At 36.5% G+C, this 18,393-nt stretch overlaps 1 protein-coding gene across 1 annotated transcript in view; it reads right to left on the bottom strand.

Annotated features, from left to right (window-relative positions):
- Window positions 1–18,393, bottom strand: part of LOC105993902 (sodium channel protein type 2 subunit alpha) — a 128,193-nt gene that overhangs the window by 37,922 nt on the left and 71,878 nt on the right. Inside the window, exons 13-14 of the mRNA XM_013027283.1 lie at window positions 8,130–8,262; window positions 3,252–3,490 (exon numbers count right to left, since the gene is read on the bottom strand). Coding sequence (XP_012882737.1) covers window positions 3,252–3,490; window positions 8,130–8,262 — 372 coding nt within the window. The remainder of the gene's footprint in view (window positions 1–3,251; window positions 3,491–8,129; window positions 8,263–18,393) is intronic.

The raw sequence follows: 18,393 nt of genomic DNA, 5'->3' as shown, positions 1-18,393 counted from the left end.
CTCCTCCAAAATACTTTTCCTGATTATTCTAATGATTATCCTACTCTTCAGTAGATTCTTGTTGAAATATTTTCCCTCTCAATTACGAGTCCTGTTTTCATACTATTTCACATGTCATAATTCTATATGACATAATTCTTATGTGTCCTTACTGGCAACTTCAATATGAGATATTTATTAACCCAGTTAATATGACATTCTGGCAGGTAATGCATACAAGGATATTTCCTGTATCATAGAGGGGAAATATGGCTTAACTTGAATGACCATTAATTGACCATTTGATGAATAAGTAATAACACATATATACTGTGGAACATTGGGTACTCATATTTTGTTGAAGCCTTTTGTAGTTTTGTTCATGTGGGATTTGGCTAGAATAGAGCGCTATTTCCTATGATTTTGTCTGGTTTTGATATCAGGATAATTCACATCTCCTAAAATTAGTCAATGAGAGTTATCTTCTCTTCTGACTTTTTGGACACAACTGGTATGGAATAACATTAACTTTCATTAAATATTTGGGAAAACTTATTAGTAAAATTAGCAAAACCAAGGCTTTCTTCATTTGCTAATTTTTACTTGGGTTTATTTAGGTTTAGATCTCCTTTATTTAGATCCTCTTAAACATCTATCATTGCTTTATGGTGAAACTATTCAAATATCTCTTCTTTACTATTTCTAAATTATATATTTATAATTACCTAGAGTAAAGCCTACTGTGAGATAGAATAGCAGGATCTATCAATCTTATTTATCAATACTGTAGTATGCTTTGTCCAAACTCTTCTCTTCCTTTCCCCCATTTGCCCAAGTTCTGAAACCGCCATTCTACTCTGTTTCTATGAGATCAACATTTCTTAGATTCCAGATATGGGTGAGACCATGTAGTTCTCTATCTCTGCCTGGCTTATTTCTCTTACCCTAATTATTCCTACTTTCATCCATCTTGTTGCAAATGACAGGGTATCATCTTTTTTGTATTCTTTTTAGTATTTTTGTACTTGTGTTTTTAAAAATATATTTTGTATTTCCTTAGTATTCTATGGTATTTATGTATTAGATGTTCTTTATTCATTTGTTACTTGATGGACACTTTCCATTAACTAGATGCTTCATTTTATTATTTTCCAGAAAAAATATTTTGAATGATGTGAACCTTTTTAAGTATATTGAGATCATCATCAGGGCTAATATATAGATTACCTTGGGAAACATTCTAGTTGCATTTGAGAAGGCTGTGTATCTTCCTTGTGCATTTTCTGCTACCCTTTGATTCACTTCCAATACAGAACATCACTTTCTTAACCTTCAGACAAGTCCTTATTTGAATTCTCTATTATTGCGTATGCTTTTTCAGTGTCAATTCTCCTTTCTTCTGGCAATAACTTCCTAATTTTTTGCTTTATAAATCCAGTCAGTTATTTTTCTTTGCCTCTAGTGGTAAGAGGGGATGCTTATTTGGCCAGATATGAAAATCTTATTCTAGAACTAGTGACTAACTGGCTTGCAAATGATCATTTCATTCTAATCAGGTTAATAATATTCAATTCTGGGGTTGTAGTTAAATCTAATGCTTAAGAAGCATGCTTGTTGTTGTTGTTGTTCAAAAAGCTGTATTTGTACAATAAAGTTAATACAAGCTTGCCAACATAAAGAAATACTCATCTAGAGATAAAGGAAACATACTTGTGAGAAACTGAGTCCCAGTGACATCTTGTGAGAATCTGAATTCAATCATGCTATCACCTGAATCTAGTTCCAAACAACCTGTAAGTACTCGAGGTTATAATTTCCCTTTATATGTGAATAAACTAATTTGACTCAAGTTTTACTATCCATCTCTGTATATTGATCTCTATCAGGTGTTCTTGTATTATTTTTCCACTGTTAGAGGTGATGTTGGATATTCCTATGCAGGAGAAAATTTGGATAAGTAACAATATTTTTCTTTTCTGATCTAAGCTTCTGTGAGTTCTGATCCCAGCTTTAAATAATCTTTCAAGGGGCTGGGAAGGTGGCTCAGTGGTAGAGTGCTTGCCTTGCATGCATGAGGCCCTGAGTTCGATTCCTCAGCAGCACATAAGCAGAAAAGAAAAGCCGGAAGTGGCGTTGTGGCTCAATTGGTAGAGCGCTACCCTTGAGCTGAAGAGCTGAGGGACAATGCCCAGGCCCAGAGTTCAGGCCCCACGACCGGACCCCCCACCCCCAAAAATAATCTTTCAAATACTTTTTATATTCTGTCAGAGTGTTCACAGTTTCTGTTACTCCATCAGTTTCTCATGGGATCAGTTTCCCCAATCATAAAACATGTAAAACTTACCCCAGGGATAAGTTCATGGGTACTTAATGAGGGATTCAGTATTGGCCACCTAATGTAGTATTTGATTCAAAATAGGTGATGGACGCACACTAGTGCTATCATCTGATTCAGGTAAGAACTATCTAAAATATAATTTTAAATATGTGGCAGTTAAGGATAACATGTATAATATACTTAAGAATATATTGTTTATGATTATAACATAATATAGAAAAATATGTTTATACTAAGAATATAGCACTGGGGCTGGGAAGGTGGCTCAGTGGTAGAGTGCTTGAGCAAGACAAGCACTCTACCACTGAGCCACCTTCCCAGCCATATAGCAGGCACTGTCTTTAGCTCTTCAGCTCAAGGAATCTACCATGTGAGCCACAATGCCACTTCCGGTTTTCTGTCATTTTATTGGAGATAAGAGTCTCACGGATTTTCCTGTCTGTGCTGGCTTTGAACTGTATTCAATATATATCTAAAATTGTGATTTATAAATTTTTAAAATTTTAGAAGAAATGAAAATCATATCCTTTATATGATGTTCTCTTCTTAAAGGATCCTTCTTCAGGTAGTTGAAAATATTACATGAAAAGTATCAGAGTTAACCTATTTTACAATTTGTTAGGCAAATGTCAAACATGTCCTAAGGAACATATTCTAAATTCCAATTCTAAAAGTCTAAGTTTGTTAATACAGATCCATGATCACCTTTCTAATGACTAAGCAATTGTAATGTCATTTCTATCAAATGTACATTCAAATCTCTTGAATCATCCGCACTCTGTTTAAGGGTGGCACCATGTTTTTTATTATTAAAAAATGATTGTAAAGTTTTATTGTTACCATGGGCAAAGCCAATGAGTGGATATTTTATTTGAGAGTGGCATGTAACTGAACAAAGGCCATTGTGAAGTGAACTTGTAGTGATGAGTCTTACCAGATTTCCAACAGACAGCACATTGCTAAAGTGCTCCGTCATTGGGTAGTGCTCCATGGCCATGAAGAGTGTATTCAAGACAATGCAGATGGTGATGGCCAGGTCCACAAATGGGTCCATCACAACCAGGTTGACGATATGCTTCACTTTCAACCATGGTTTACAGCAGTCCCAGATTAAGCACATGTTAGCAAACTTGTACCAGCAAGGTGGGCATTTCTGTCTGGATTCTTCAAGTTCTGGAAGAAAAAAGTTAGAAAACTCATGAAAACTGATTACTTTTTATTATAGTAGGATCTGGTTTGCATATTTTCTTTGAAAAAATATAAAATGTGGAAAAGCATTCTTGGGTAATCTGATGGAAGAGCCAGAGAAAACTATAGTAAGTTTGCTGCCCCAGGAAGGGCAAGAAAACCCAATATTCTATAGTTTCTGAGACTCTTTCTGTAATGTGAAGCTTATAGATCATTGTCAATCAGGCTAACAGATATAGTAGGATTTGAGTTCTTTCTCCTCATCCATGTTTAGATAGAGTAAGAAGCGTGCTTTATATTACCAGCCATTTCTCAGAAGATCCTTTAAACATCTTCATCAGTAATTTGAATCTCAGGTTTTTAAATTACATATTTCCAAATGCAATAATTTTGTGGTGTCAGTCTCAGTTTAAATGTCCTCACATTTATGTTAACTTCTATTTGATATAGGTTTGCAAATTAATCTTAAGAAGGTGTCCATTCTTATGTATCTCAATTTAACAGAAAGGCACAAAATAAGAGGAAATATCTAACCTGAGAAAGTTAAATCATTATTATTAGCAGAAATCAGCACTTCACAAAATAAGGTTCATGTACTACCAACAAAATACGAAAGGATCAGGTAGAATGTAATATTATTTGTACATTTATATGAACTGAAATTCATAGTTCTTATGAATTCATAATTCATGTTAAAAGGCTTAAAAATTCTTTTGCAAAGAATTTCAACTAAATAATTGAAAGAAAAAGTTGTTATCCATAGATCTTTCAGAACATATACATTTGCTAAATATTGGTAAAGACTTTTGGAGTTATCTACAACTTTCCTTTTTTTTTGGGGGTCCTGTTGTGGGGCCTGAACTCTGGGCCTGGGCATTGTCCCTCAGCTCTTCAGCTCAAGGCTAGCGCTCTACCACTTGAACCATAGCACCACTTCCGGCTTTTTTCATTTTGCTTATGTGGTGCTGAGGAATTGAACCCAGGGCCTCAGGCATGCAAGGCAAGCACTCTACCACTGAGCCACCTTCCCAGCCCCCCTTTTTTTTCTGTGATGTTCCTGAGGCTTGAACTCAGGGCCTGGGTACTGTCCCTGAGCTGTCTTTTGCTCAAGGCTAGCACTCTACCACTTGAGCAATAGTCCTACTTCCAGCATTTTAGTGGTTAATTAGAGCTAAGCATCTCATAGACTTTTCTGCATGGGTTGGCTTCAAACCCCAATCCTCAGCTCTCAGCCAACTGAGTAGCTGGTATTAACAGGTGTGTGAGCCACCAGTGCCTGGCTACCATCCTCTTTTGATAAGATCATCTCTTAAGAGTGAGAAAGACACATAATTCATTGTTTTCTGCCCACAGTATTGCTATACCCCATGTTACCTGCTCTGCCAAGCACAGGACTATCACTTGTTAACACTGAAATAAACGGAAGGCTTCTCTTTTCACCCATGCCATAATCAACTCTGCTCATTTAAGTCAGGTTACTATTGTGCTAACTAGGACATCTGACCCTCAGTAACTGGCTTAGTTCATGAAAAATTTAACTTTGTCAGGGATAAGGAGTATATGAAATAGGGAATCATAGTCATTGATTTTTGGTCACCAGTCAACATTCACCACTAATTTTATGCTATAAAGCTTTACCTATAAAGCTTCATTTCCCTAAAGAAAATGGATTTGCTGTTCACCCTTTAGCTGAATTCTATTAGAAGTAGACTTTTCAATGATCTTGTTGGATCATAAAATTCTTCAAGTGAACATTTTATTTCCATTATTAAAATATCTAATCAAGTAAACAAGAATAGGTGAATTGTAAATAATAGAAAAACATAAACATAATTATTACACAGTAGGTACTTTATGAATGCTTTATTATTCCCACATAATCTCATCTTTACCTCAAAGATACAAAGGAAGCAATATCATTGGCAATAAGCAATTAAGAAGAAGCTACAAAATCTCACTTGGCCTCTACATGTCAGAGTCCATACTAGCTGTGAATTAGGAGTTAAAGAAAAGCAAAAGGTATAAGCACTGAGGAAAAAAAATCACAGGAAAGTTCAAAGGGGGAAAGTCAGCAGGCATTGCTCATCTCAACACTAAGAAAAGCTGGAAAAAAAGTTGTTTCAAGTTCTAAAATAAAATCAGTCAATTATTTGATTACAGAATAAAAGGAAAGAAAATCTTGCACTTTGGGGCAAAGCAAAGCACATAACAGAGAACTACAGCCACCTCTGCACTGTTCCTGTGTAGGCTTCCCACATTGAGATTTATGCACTGCTGATTTTCTATCTTGGCCAAGCTCACCTTGATTTCCCCAGTGCATTTAACTAACTCAACCACCCATCATTCACCCTTCACAAAGATGTGAGCAGGAAATGTTTTTATATGCTTTTGCATTAAACATTGAAACAAGTAGACAATCCATGTTTGCTTATCCACCTCTGCTTCATTAAGCTTCTAACTGCTCATTACATTGGACAATGAAGAGTTGGCTATAGTTAAAAAAGAAGGCAAATAAAAGTTTCCAGCTGGATCAACAAGCCTGGTTCATAAAAAGGGAAGATGGTCTAAAGCTTAGAAGAAAGAATGTTCATATCAATAAGTTATAACAGCCAAGAAATATCCTCACCAATATCGGCACAGAAAAAGACTGTCTCAAAGTCAGCTTTAGTATGCACGTATGCATTAAATATTGCTGCCAACCAACTTAAGGCCACATTCAAATGGTTTAGCACAGTTAAATTAAAAAAAAAGTCAAGCCTTCATTCTATGGAACCAAAGAAACACAGAATAAAACACAATCCATAGTCACTCACAAAAACACAAAGCCATTGTCTCTCACAAAAAAAATCTGCAGAGATTGAAAACAAAACAGTGAGTCAATTGCCTCCTAAATAATCCATACTCATGGACTACCCTTTGCATCCTGCGTAACTCCACAAATGTGTTTCCATAGAGGAAGAGATGTGTGAATGCATTTTGAACTCCATATTTTAATTCATGGACATAGCCCAATCTTGTGATGGTTTGATATTTTAATAAGTAATTTCTTATGTTAGCTCAAACTTTACGTTATCAGAAGTGCAAAGTATGACTGTTGATTTAGACTTACCCTGTCTCCTTCTCTACTTCCTGCTTGGGGGAGCAGACATGCTGCTGACATCGGTAGCAGAACCACTGGCAGCTTCCTCTCAGTGGTTTTGCTATGGCAAGGAGCAGAAGACCAGAGAATCTTCAAAAGATTTAACCTGGAGGGATAGGGAGGAGCAAGCTACTGGCAGCTGGGGGGGAAGAAGGAGTGCAAGCTAATGCAGGCGAGGTTGGAGAAGAACGTACTCGAGTTTAATATTCCATTGAAATCAGTGAAAAGATTGCTGACACTGCAGTAGGACATTATGGAAATTGGGCTTGTAACATTGTATAAGTTGTGATGGATACAGTCATCTATAGAGTGAATTTTTTCTGGCTAGGAGTTTTATGCTTTGGGTTACTGATATTAGTATCATGGGAGCTTTGTATTCATGCTGGAAAAAAAATGATTCTTAGAATCATTCTCTACCCAATCTCAAGATAAATTGACTTCAAGAAAGGCATGCACACATTTACTCCATCTTTCACTCTTTTCTTACCTTTTTCCTTACACACACACACACACACACACACACACATATACTTTCACATGTAAGAAGTAGTTAAAGTTGTTAAAGGATACCGAGATAGAACACATTTTACATAAAAGTAAGAAGGGAAAATAGGACAAAATGGAAGAGATAGGCAAAGGGCCAGGATTGAATACATTTTACATCAAAGAATTATTTAAGTAGTTAATATTGACAACTGTTTGCATTTACTTGTGGCAGGAAGAGGCAAAACATGTGAATTAAAAAATAGCACAAGCGAATAATTAACAATGGTAAAATTTATTTACTGTCTTCTGCATGTCAAGTACATACATTCCTTATACAGAATGCCTTATTACTTCCTTATAGCAACTTTATGCCTAAGGATCATTATCCACATTTTACGGATAAGGAAACAAAAGTTCAAATAATAAAGGAACACATCCAACATGTAGCAGAGCCAGGAAATGATCACAGATTAAGCTGTCCCCAAACTCTCTTTATTTTGGTATGGTAACCAGATTTCTGAGCACTACTCAGATAAAATCTACAAAGAGAAGCAGATGTGTCATAATACTCTGATCCAAAAGAGACAAAAGTAGGTACACAAAATTTTGAACACTTCAATTTTGAACACTTGGCTAAATCAATTAATTTATAAAATGTATCTCCAGCAGTTCATACAAATGAAATGGAATAATGTCATCATAGTAAAATTCATTTTTCATACACTTTTTCAATATCATACACACAAATTTCAGAAGATTAGAATTTAATTTATAAAAGCAGAATTCCAAGTGTATCTTGAATTTTCAGCAGCTTACCAGAAGCTAAATGTATAGGATAGAGTGGAAACCATGTTGTATACATGGATTTTTCTTTTACTTTGTAAAAGAAATAATGACATGGTAACAAGTTGGGAAACATTTTTTCAGAAGTTATGGAAGAGGTTTTCAATCATTGCCAAAGTACCAGTAAGTAGCTGTTGCATGAGACTTTTGACATACCTTCCATGGTGTTTGTCAAAATGCTGGCTATACTCATTGCTCTTTGCCTTGATGTCGGGTCTTCCAGCAAATCCATGGAAACATGGTAAGAACTAGATCGTCTCTTTCTTAACTCCGTTTCAGTAGTTGTACCCTACAACAGCAAAATTTTTGACAACAAAATGGCATTATTTTTGAGGACAATAAAACCCAAAGGATATCTGTAAGAGGTAGTGACAAAAGGTTCACTACACGTTCTCAGGTGTAAGCAGCTCTTCAGAATGTTGCTGAAATCATCATTCTTGTTTTAGTGTCTCCAGAGAGACACTAAACCACTTGATTTTGCCACTGTGGGCTATCTCACTCTCCAATGCTGGAGCTCTGGGCTGGAGAAAGCATGATACTTATTAAATAGATATGTCTTTCATATTTTAATCTATCTGACTGATAACCTCAGATGGGAATATACTGCTTTTTTATTTACTTTATTTTTTATTTAGTTATTAACTCTTTACAAACACTCATGGGAATATATATCTGCTAAAGTCCTTAGTTTCCTCATATCGATCAGTAACACTTCCCCTGAAATATATTGCAAATATACAATACTTTGTTATAGGCATCCTTAATAACAAAACTAAATTTTAACTAATAGCTATAACTGTGTGTTACGTTTACAAAACATTTCTATTCACAGATAAGCCATTCTTGTCGTTGTAATTAGAAGACAACACTGAGTTGAGGGATTTGATATATAGCAGATACATTATAGTTGATATTTCCGATTCTAAAATCAACACCAGGGTTTCACGTTGGGTAGGAGTTTATTGCTACCTCAGGAATTCAAACAATGAAGTTAATTATCACAGGACAAAGAGCACAACTTGCCTTTTGAGTTATTCTTAGTTTCTAGTGTTTAAAAGCACAGTTTGAGTGCTGTTTATGCACCTTGACCTTATTGTGATGTGAGCAATTTACATTGTTTTCATTGTTTTCTGACTTGCTTCTCTCTAATGTGGAAATATTATAAAACAATCCTTCCAATTAATTGATATCATCATCATTAATGTTGATAAACACCCATATATATTACCATAAAATTAACTGTAAGATGAAAAGGAGGTTAAAAATGAATCTGGAAGGAAATAACTCTTCTCTAAAAATGAAACTCTTTAAATAAAAAGAGAGGCTTGCAGACTTTTAAATATTTTGTTTTCTTACAGAGAAACAATATATTGAAGAAAAATAACAGGGTCACATAAAGCTCATCTTCTCTGTCTTGAAGAACAGAGATGAGCTTTTTGTAATCCTGGTGTGTGTGTGTGTGTGTGTGTGTGTGTGTGTGTGTGTGTGTGTGTGTGCTCCTGTGTGGTGTGTAACTTTAGATTTGTCTGATTTTCAATGATAGATTCATAGGCCTCTAATGGTAATGTCAAAAAAATTCTGATTCAGCCGGGTGCTGATGGCTCAAGCCTGTAATCCTAACTACTCAGGAGGCTGAGATCTGAGGATCTCAAGGAAGGAAAGTCTGTGAAACTCTTATCTCCAATAAACTACTCAGAAAACCGGAAGTGGCGCTGTGGTTCAAGTGGTAGAGTGCTAGCCTTGAGCTAATGAGCTGAGGGACAGTGCCCAAGCTCAGAGTCCAAGCCCCACGAATGACAAAAAAAAAAAAAAAAAAAATCTGATTAAAATGTTGAATTTGTGTGGAATGTGTGGGAAATTGTTGTGCTTTGGAAGGTGGTTGCTGGCCTAACACTGTTTTCTTTCTTCTCTCATCCCACCCCCACCCCGTAATGTCTTAAAGCTAGTTTCATTTGTTGGACAATTTCATTCAGTTCCTTCTTTGCAGCAAAGCAGTGCCATCATAAGCTAACTCAAGTGAGACTCCAGAATGGAGGCAGAAAGTGAGGACATTAGCCTTTCTTTGTGGGTCTAAACTTAACCTTTGCACACTCATTCTGCCAATAGGACAGGAGAAATGTATGTTTACTGCTGACAAATGCAGGACAGTTTCCAACAGACTGACATTCTCTTTGTATTTACACAAACAAATGGTAGCTTTTTTGTCTTATATTTAATTAACATTTATCAAGATGAGTGATTGTCATGGTTCACTGAATGTAAGACCCCTATGTGTGATGATTGTTAAAGAAAAACATTTCCAGGCCTTGTTTCTTCGGTGTTTCAGTCTGAATAGGTCTGGGTGGCCATGAATAACCACTTGTAAGACACACCCAGAACATTCTGAAGAAAGAAGTCTAAGGGGGTAGAATTCTTTGAGAAAAGCCAATTTAAGTGAAACTGTTCTTTCTTAGTACTCTTGCTTTCAGTTAAGTAAATTCAGTGGAAGGCTATATAGTTCACTACAGGTAGAATGTAGTTTCAGTAGCTAGCAAACCTGGGGTCAAATTTTACCTCTGCCACGCACAGTCCTCGGTTTCTTCCCCTGTATGAGGGGGGCAATTTAGTAGCTATAGTAAAGGATTTTGTTGGGAGGGTTAGGTGAATTGACACATGGATGTATTCTGGAGAGTGTCACACACACAGAGTTGGCTCTAATTATTTTTCAAAGCAAAATTCATTTCCCATTCTTCCTGATTCTTTCATTACAATTTTCTAGTTTTCTCCAGGCTGCTTCTATTCTTCTTTGGCAGGAAGGGACTGCAGGAGGCCAACAGTAGTGAAAGAGATGAATGGCCACTTTCATAATTCACTTCAAGAAGCTCTTCTGTGAGTTGACAGAACGCTAACTCCATATCATTTTAACTTGGGCTAATTTGATTAATTAAATAAATAATTATTTATTATATAAATAAAGACATTCACGCAAAAGATATCTTAATATGTTTCCAAACAAACTAAAGTGCAATTAAATGACCATGGCGGAGTATTTTTATCCTCATAAATGAAAACTTATTTCATATGAATACTTAAGTGTGTCTTTTATTTATGAAGGGAATGTCAGTAATGCTTCCTGGCAAGTGTCCATTATTTAGTTGAAACCCTTTCCATGTTCTTGATTTGAAGCCATTTTGTCTACAAAAAGAATTCATGACAGTTATACAAAAATTATAATCTGCTCTAAAAATTACAACATTGCCGAGCACTGTTGGCTCATGCCTGTCTTCCAAGCTACTCAGGAAGCTGAAATCCGAGGATGGGGTCAAAGCCAGCCCAAGCAGGAAAGTCCCTGTGAGACTCTTAACTCCAATCAACCATCAGAAAACTAGGAGTAGCGTTGTGGCTCAAAGTGATAGAACACTATTAGCTTGGAGTGGAAAAGCCCAGAGACAACATCCAGGCTCAGAGTCCAAGTCCACAATCAACAAACAAAAAACCCAAAACACTACATACAACATGTGACTGCACCAAGCACTTTCTGAGTAACTTATATACTAATATAAATTCAGTGGCTGGGGTCATTTGAGTGGCTGCTTAAGTTTTATAGCACTGTGACCTGAAAAGACAGAGAAGGCTCCATCACAGAATTTAGTTAAGACTCCATAATAGTATTGGCTTCAAGTGGAAATATCAAGTTTTCTTTTAAGAAGAGCAATGTTTGCTGTCTTTAACATAAGTAGTTTTTATTGAAAGTGTAAAGTTATCAAGCAACTTCTAAAGGTATTTACATAATTTGTGCATATTAATTTTCTTGCATTAAATTACATTACCTTCATTGCATGCTATGCTTGGTAAATTGTTGCTTGACTTCTTGGTAAATTTGAAACTACATTAATAATGATGAAGGATGATTTCTAATTTCTGAGGCTCATTCTGTGTTTCTAACTCACAGGTAGAGATGATAAATGCATAAGCTCAAAAATCCCATTCCTAACCTTTGAACAATAGACTCCACAAATTCTTAGATTCTCAACCCGGCCTGCACCGGCCTACCACTTCCTTTCAGCCCCTCAGTGGCAAGATTAACTGGCCTCACCTCTGGCAGGAGCTGCCCAACAGGAGAAGTGAGTGCAGAGGGACCCCCGACAAGGGAGACCACTCCATTGCAGTCCACGGCGCTGTGCATCTTCCCGTTCATGGGCAGAATGGGAAGGACCCTGGAAGCTCGGCTGGCCTGGCTCACGTTGCTGTGCCGCCGTTCGCCATGTTTGTGCGGCACAAATAGCGAGTCTCTTCGACTGTCATTGTCCTCAAAGGTGCTGTGCTCATCATCGGCAAAGTCGTTCTCAGAACCAATGTCCTTGGTTCGACCTCTGAAGCTGAAAAGGCTCGCTCTACTGTTGCGTCTTGGAGAGAAAAGGGAGCCTCGAATGCTCAATAAAGACTACGAGTAACAAGAGAAGAAACAAAGACAGATGCACAGAAGTAAGAGCCAACATTCTGAAAAACTTGACTAGCCTCAGGGTTTCATAGCTGTTGACTTATCTAAGAACAAGGCTTCAGACAAGGGGAACCAAGAATTTTTGGTTGACTGCTAGTAGTATTCCAGCATTACCAAGGTTATTTCTTTCATTGTGCTTTCCTTTTCCCTCTCTCTCTTCATTTTTATGCACTTTTTCATTTATGTTACCTATACAGAATATACATGTACTTTCGTAATGCTGTTTTGTCTTATAGTTAACTCGCAGGATAGCAATTTTTGCTAGCCACTTTCAGTAGATAAGTTTAATTTAATTCAATAGGAAGCAATTAATTATTTATGTTTAGATCTCTAGAAATGAAACAAAAATCTGTCCAGTAAGAGCTCACGAATAATTACACCCTGATGTATTTCTTCCCACACAGGAGAAAAATCAATCTTGCTAGTAGATCTGCTTAATTGTAGTACAAGGAGCATCTTCTCCGCTTTTCTAGTACATATTTTATAATGGCATTTATGAATAAATTAAACAAATCAAGCTCTGATTCACTCTGATTTTCACTCTTCTGTTTCAAGAAATATTAACAAAATCCAGTTTTCACTAGGCATCCTGTCACAATCATTGGATTCCTCCATGTGATGACCTTGGAATTCTGTCATACACTTCCTGTCTCTTATCTGTGGTGGCATAGGGAAGAAGCAATCACTTCCAGTATACTAGACTATTTTTAAAAGCCCCACTTGTTATTGTTTGGCCAATTGTTTAGCCATTCCTCATCAACTCTCAGATGGGTTAATGTGGGAACCATTAGATCCAACCTCTGTATCTAGCAGGGAGACAAGGTAACCAGTCTATTTCACAATACAAGACTGAAGAATGGGTTAAAGATAGGCAAAGGATTTTGCCTGGCCCAGGTGGGTTTACGATTGAGGTTCCTAAAGATATTAAATGTAAAGTTGGGATCTTTAAACGCAACTTGTCATCATAGGTGGGAATCTAGATTGAAGTATTAAAAGAGACTTGGTCATAATAACATGGTTTGGTTCCCTAGACACAAGCATAGTTCTTAGATTTAGTTCAGGGATTTGGATTTTGGCAACCGCTCCTGCATGGCAGGCCAGCACTGAAATTTCCTCATAGCCTGGAAAGCTTTCCCAGGTGCCTCTTTTTCCATTCAAATATTATTAATTAAATACCCGTGCTTCAACTCCAAGAGATGAAGGAAAAACATTAGTACAAACCTCTTAATATTAACCTTAAATGTATATAGTCTTAGCTTCCCAAGTAAGAAAATACAAATTTCAAAATGCTAGATTAAAAATCAAGATCCAACTGTTTACTGTCTGTAAGTAAATCAACTCACTCTCAAAGACATGTGCCTACTAAAAGGGAAAGAGATAAAATTATGTTATAAACAAACAGAATCTGAAAGTAATCCGACAAAGCAGACATTTCTATGTTGCTTTGTATGTCCCTCCCCACAGTATAACCCCTGCTTTTACTGTATTTGAGGTTGGTATAATTTGTGGAGGGGAAGGGAAAAAACAAATCGTTTAAATAGGGATACAGGTGGACCCTTTGCAACAATGACATGTACAAGTCGCTATGTTGAAAAATGAACTTTACAACTTTGGTGTCGGGGGAAGGATTGAGTGGAGGGAGGTGGGGGGAGTATGGGAAGGGATGGGAAGGGGAAACAAAGAGGAGGCAACAATGCTTGATAAGAAATGTACTTGTTATCTTTCCCATGTAATTGTAACTCATTTGTATGGTATTCTCACAATTAAAAAAAAAGCAGACAGGCTAAAAAGGTTACTACCTAGTAATAAAGAATCCATAAAGAAGACATGAGAACATTGTACCTACCATTGGTGTACTGTTTCATAAACCAAATACATCTGATATGAAGGGACAGATAGTTCCAGACATGAATAATAGAGTACAACCTCATATGTTAATTTCATTAATAGATTGTCCATATAAGGGATCAACAAAAAAGCTTCAAATTAAACTTTTCCACAAATCAAATGGTCTTTACAGATATCTACAGAATATTGCATCCAACAGCCTATGGAGATTTCTCCAACACAGATCACAGTTTTAAGTTATTCTTAATGAATATAAAACAAATGGAAGATTTTTTAACTTATTAGATATTAAGGAAAGAAAAGTAGAAATCAGCAGCAAGAGAAACTACAGAAACCATACAAATACATGAATATAGACAAAATTCTAAATGACCAGTGGGTCACTGAGGAAATAAGGGAAGAATAAAAACTTGTCATAATCAAATGAAAATAACAATGTAATTTGCCAGGGCCTTTGTGGCACAATGAAAGCAGTTCTCTGGGTGAATTTTATAGTTTGGGGTACATACATTAAATTGTCAGAGAGAGGAAGATGGCCACAGAGTGACATAACCTGCCATTCTTCCTCAGGGACACATCTAATTCAATTGCTAATCCAACACTCACATCCTGCAGAACTGCTAAAAAAGTGCTGGTGACAAACCAATTTCAGTGCCATCAACCTCCCATGAGCTATAGATAACCACAGGCAGTGTGCAGCCACAGATTACATGCCCAAAGGCCCTACACTGCATGCTGGAAGTGCAGACGTTACTGTGATCCTAGAGACCCTAATGTTGCATGCTCTGTACCTATGCTGTAATTCTGCAGAGGAGCCTAAACATGAACCCCTCACAGGGACAGAGGACAGGGCCAAGATAGGGGCTGGGTAATGCTACCCAATATAGCTCCATCTGGGAGACTCTGGCAGCAAACACTTCAGCAATGAGATGAAGCACAGCTCTGCTGCATGCTTTGGATTCTGGAATGAACTTCTGCCAGTGAGTTGTGAGGACTTGGGAGAAGAATCTACAAGTTTAGTAGAAAATGTGTAGGAATGGCCAGTCGAGGACCAAGACCCTAGAAGCCCCAGCTACAGACTATATTCAGATTTCCCTAAACTCCCTCCCCCTTATACTCAAAACCAAACAGATACTGTTCCAGAGTGAAGTGCATAGACTGCCATCTACTGATTTAAAGAACTCAGAAGTGGAATGAACATATCTGCATAGGAGAGGAAATGAAAATGTTAATTTTGTTTTGCTTCATTTTTTAAAAAATAGCATTCATTAGTTATACATGGAAGATTTCATTGTGACATTTACACAGTGGATACAATGCATCCGAATCAATCTGATTCCCTCTATCAATTCTCCCTTTTCCTACTCCCACTTCTTAAAATAATTTCAGTGGTTTCTTTTCATTGTATTATTTTGACAGATACCATAAACTACTTCAATCATATTCATCCTCATTCTTCCTCTTTCTTAGCCTTCTCATTTTGTTTTATGGAGAGCTGTTTTTGACACTATTTTTTGTTGGTTGATTTGTTATTCAATTGTTTGCATTGATTTTGTTTCTTGGTTTGGGTAATTTTGAGGCAGACCACATGTATTCAGTATTCAACCTAAAACCTTGTAGTTTTTCCCTTTTCTATTGCCCTTTCTCATTTGAGATTCCCTAGTTAAAATTAGAACTACTGTTTGATGTATATTTTCCCCTATTTGTTTTGTCCCTTTTGTAATCCATCTGTGTTACTTATACTCTCTCTCTCTGTGGTGTGTGTGTGTGTGTGTGTGTGTGTGTGTGTGTGTGTGTGTGTGTGTGTGTGTGTGTGTGTGTACTAGTCCACAGGCTTGAAATCAGGGACTGGGTGCTATTGTTGAGCTTTTATGCTGTTTGCTCACTTTAGTCACAGCTCTACTTCCAGTTTTTGGTGTTTAACTGGAGATGAGTATCATATTCCTTCCTGCCTGGCTAGTGTTGAACCTTCAACCTCAGATTTCAGCCTCCTGAATATCTAGGATTACAGATATGGGTCACAGACACCCAACTCTATGTTCTTATTAGGTAACTAACTATAATAATCTCTCTCTCTCTCTCTTGACCTGTCTAACTGTTCTCATTTCTCTTTCTCTTCTTTATCAATATAACCTTAGTCAGCTCTTTTCTATCTTACTCAACTTTATCATTAATCTCTTCTATGAAGCTTAGCCACCATTCCTTCCTGACATATAAAACCATACACCTTTCAATATTCATTAGTGCTATCCCCCTATGTCTTCCCCCTTACCACCTTTATTAACTAAGATATCCCTGTGTCACATGACTCATCTTTGATCTTATATTATTTTAAAGATACTGGAGCTGTAGTAATGGTTATTTTTTATTTTAGTAATGGTTGTTTTTAATTAAGGATTTCCGTAATCTCAAGGTTGTGGTTAATCACCTGTGATGGTCTTTGAAGTTAAGGGTCCTCTTCCTGAGAAGAGCAGGGGAATGAACTCAATATCTTAAGTATTAAAGGTTAATATTTGACTATTGAGGCACAACCCCTTACTCACCAGTTCAGTGAAAAAGAAATTTACTACAATTTGGCCACTACCTAGTCTTAATTAATATTTTAGAAATCCACAATATTGGTATGTAAAGGAAATATGGAATATGAAATTATGAAGTTATATCATTTGCAGGAAAGTGGATAGAACTGAAGATCATCATGCTGAGAAAATTAAGTCAACTTCACAAGAGCCAAGCATCACATGCTTTCACTCATTTGTGGAATTTAGAACTAAGACGATGATGATGGGACATGAATGAGAATTTGGACTGTTTAACTGGAATGAATCAGCAGGAGAAGGGAGGTAGAAAGAAAAGGATATTGAGAGTGAACAAAACTGTAGTACTTTATGTATATTCAGATGAACATAACACAATGAAAACCACCAAACACTGTCTGAAAATGGAAAGGATAAAGCTGGGTTCTGGAATATCATGGAAGCAGTGAACTTGCTCAAAATACACTATATGCAGCAATATTAAAATACAACCCATGGTTCATTAAAAATATGTTAGAAACAATAGAAAGAAAGAAAAAAGATATTTGTGTCCCTATCTCAGGGTTCATTTCACTTTACATCATCTTATATGATCATATGTACATAGCTTTTGACCTTTTCTGCTTGCCCTATACATGTACTAGTTATTGCAAATAAGGGAAACCATAAACAATGTAAAAAATGCAACCCATAGTATTATTAACTTATACTAATTTAAAATAAAATTTAAAACACAGAGACCTTAAATCAAAAATAGGAGAAGGGGATAAATAATGAATTTTAGAGTGTAAATTAGTGAAATGGAAATGAAAATGGCAATACAGAGGGTCAATGAAACAGAATTGGTTCTTCAAAGATTTTTTAAAAAATCAACAAAATCTTAGTCAAACTAACCAAAAGGAAAAGAAGACTCAGATTAACAACATGCATCCAGGAGGCGATTGCAGGATACCAATGAAATTCAAAGCTGTTAATAAAGGAACACTTTGGCAACTTACTTTCCAACAAATTACAAAATATAGAAGTAAAGGCAAAATTCTAACCATATGTGATCTACTAAAATTGTACCAAAATGTATGAACAACTTAAACAGATCAATGACAAAAATGTGACCAAAGGAACAATACATAGTCTGCCAACAAAGAAAATTTAAGCACGAAACAGATTCACTGTTGAATTCTCTCAACAGCATTACTCACAAGAAAATATGTTGAAAATTATCTGTACAACTTGGGGGGGGGGTAAGGAGAGGTAAGGAAAGTGGAAGAACAATGAGGGAGGGGGTGACGATTTTGACAACAAACGTACTCACTACCTTATGCATGTAACTGTAGCCCCTCTATACATCACCTGGACAATAAAATTAAAATTTAAAATGTTTGTCTGAGGTGGGGAAGGGAAGGAGAATCACAGAAACAATGGGACAATGGGTGAACCAATGCAACAGTGATACTCATTAGACACTATGCTGGAAATGAACTTTACAACTTGAGGGGAGGGAGGGAGAGGGGGAGAAAATGAGGGGGGGATAACACTGTTCAAAAAGAAATGTAGG

Source organism: Dipodomys ordii, unplaced genomic scaffold (assembly GCF_000151885.1).
Source record: "Dipodomys ordii isolate 6190 unplaced genomic scaffold, Dord_2.0 Scaffold5, whole genome shotgun sequence".
Classification (NCBI taxonomy): Eukaryota; Metazoa; Chordata; class Mammalia; order Rodentia; family Heteromyidae; genus Dipodomys; species Dipodomys ordii.
The sequence above is the reverse complement of the archived record's forward strand: the minus strand, read 5'-3'. Positions and strand labels throughout refer to the sequence as shown.